Source organism: Fusarium oxysporum, chromosome 5 (assembly GCF_000149955.1).
Source record: "Fusarium oxysporum f. sp. lycopersici 4287 chromosome 5, whole genome shotgun sequence".
NCBI classification, from domain to species: Eukaryota; Fungi; Ascomycota; class Sordariomycetes; order Hypocreales; family Nectriaceae; genus Fusarium; species Fusarium oxysporum.
Genome location: NC_030990.1, coordinates 830,820 through 832,200, shown reverse-complemented (window position 1 = coordinate 832,200; position 1,381 = coordinate 830,820). Strand labels below are relative to the sequence as shown.

Genomic DNA, 1,381 nt, shown 5'->3' with positions numbered 1-1,381 from the left:
CCGAGATTGTGTTGGATACGCCCCGGCCGGTGGTTGATGGGGAGATGGGTGAGGATGCGACGGTGGTCGTGACTGAGCGTGATGAGGATGGCCAGTATGCGGAGGATATTCTTGGGGCATCGGTTTGCCTGGTGAAGGTTGCGGCGTGGATGGCGGCCGTACTCGCGATAGTACGGGAGGAGGGAGCGGGTGCTTTGGCTGGACTCTGCGATGGTCGCTGCATCTGCTGGGGGTGAGGTTGCTGCTGCTGCTGATGTAGCGGCGGCGGCGGTTGCGGTTTCGGCGCAGGTTTGGCCGGAGCGCGATCGCCGCCATCAGACGTATTAAGAACTGAGCGGAGATCCATGGCGATGGTGTTGTGATGAAGGGAGAATGAAGATCCTGCGACAACACGACGCCTCGAAGTTTCGGCGCGAGGGGAGACCACAAAACAATTGCAGTGCGGGTCGCTTGTCTTGCACCAGGTAGTCGACGCGGCGGGAGCGCAACTGAGTATAGACAGATGTTGTCCTCAACTGATATAGATCTATGACGCTGCTGAGGCGATGGAGGACGTTCGTTGTCGCGCGAGGAGCACGGCGCAGGTGGACATGGATGACTGGTTGGGATGTTTCTACGTCGCCATGGCGAGGCTGCCACGCTGTCGAATTGACTATTGACGATTGGCGAATAGAAATCGCGTACAGAAATGGATGGACGCGGCTGAAAGATGCTCGTTCGGATGATATTATCGACGGATCGTGTGCGCTGGAGGTTATTCGCGCCTTGGAATAGTTCTCGGATTGATTAATATTTGTGTTGGTGTCCTGTCGTCGTTTTCTGGCGACAAACAAAGATGGACAGGCGACAGCCTGACGCTAGAGCTCCAGGGATATATGCCCACGGGTGGTACTACCTCACCTAACTCAACTGTACGTACTGGACATGGCCCAGGACAAATTTTATTAGCGATAGCGTTCCCCAAGCATTTTTTACTAGCAGTACATGCTCCGTGCTGCGAGCTCAATGGAGATCTAGGTACCGATCATCAACCCCCGGAGAGGCTTAGCATTACGCAAATCAGGTTAGCGAATTAAAGACGAGACACGCTACTTGTCACTTTTCCATATGTCCCGAGATAAATTGCACCAGACTCAAACGCCAGGGTCAGACTCTCGATTCCTGTGGAGGGTCAAGTCCTTTGCAATCTCCTTAAGCTTAAAGGACATCAGCCTTATCGACTCAGCATGTTTATATGATCTTCTTATAAGCATTGGCTTACTCCAAAAACTCCGATGTTTCTCATGCAAAGGGAACTTGTATTCGACGTCATAGTTGAGTTACGAACCAGGGGTACCAGAGCTCCATGGGATTTGGAGTTCAGCTTCACAATAGCAGCATA

The 1,381-nt window shown here is 52.8% G+C and overlaps 1 protein-coding gene across 2 annotated transcripts in view; it reads right to left on the bottom strand.

The window, feature by feature from the left end:
- Positions 1 to 822, bottom strand: part of FOXG_15465 (uncharacterized protein) — a gene marked incomplete at its 5' end in the record, with an annotated part of 3,669 nt that extends 2,847 nt beyond the window's left edge. The window contains one exon of one of the 2 annotated variants that reach the window (XM_018395575.1): positions 20 to 822. In XM_018395575.1, the coding sequence (XP_018255471.1) occupies positions 20 to 346 (327 nt within the window). The remainder of the gene's footprint in view (positions 1 to 19) is intronic. The other variant, XM_018395576.1, reaches the window with a different exon arrangement.
- Between the last annotated feature and the right edge of the window lie 559 nt (positions 823 to 1,381).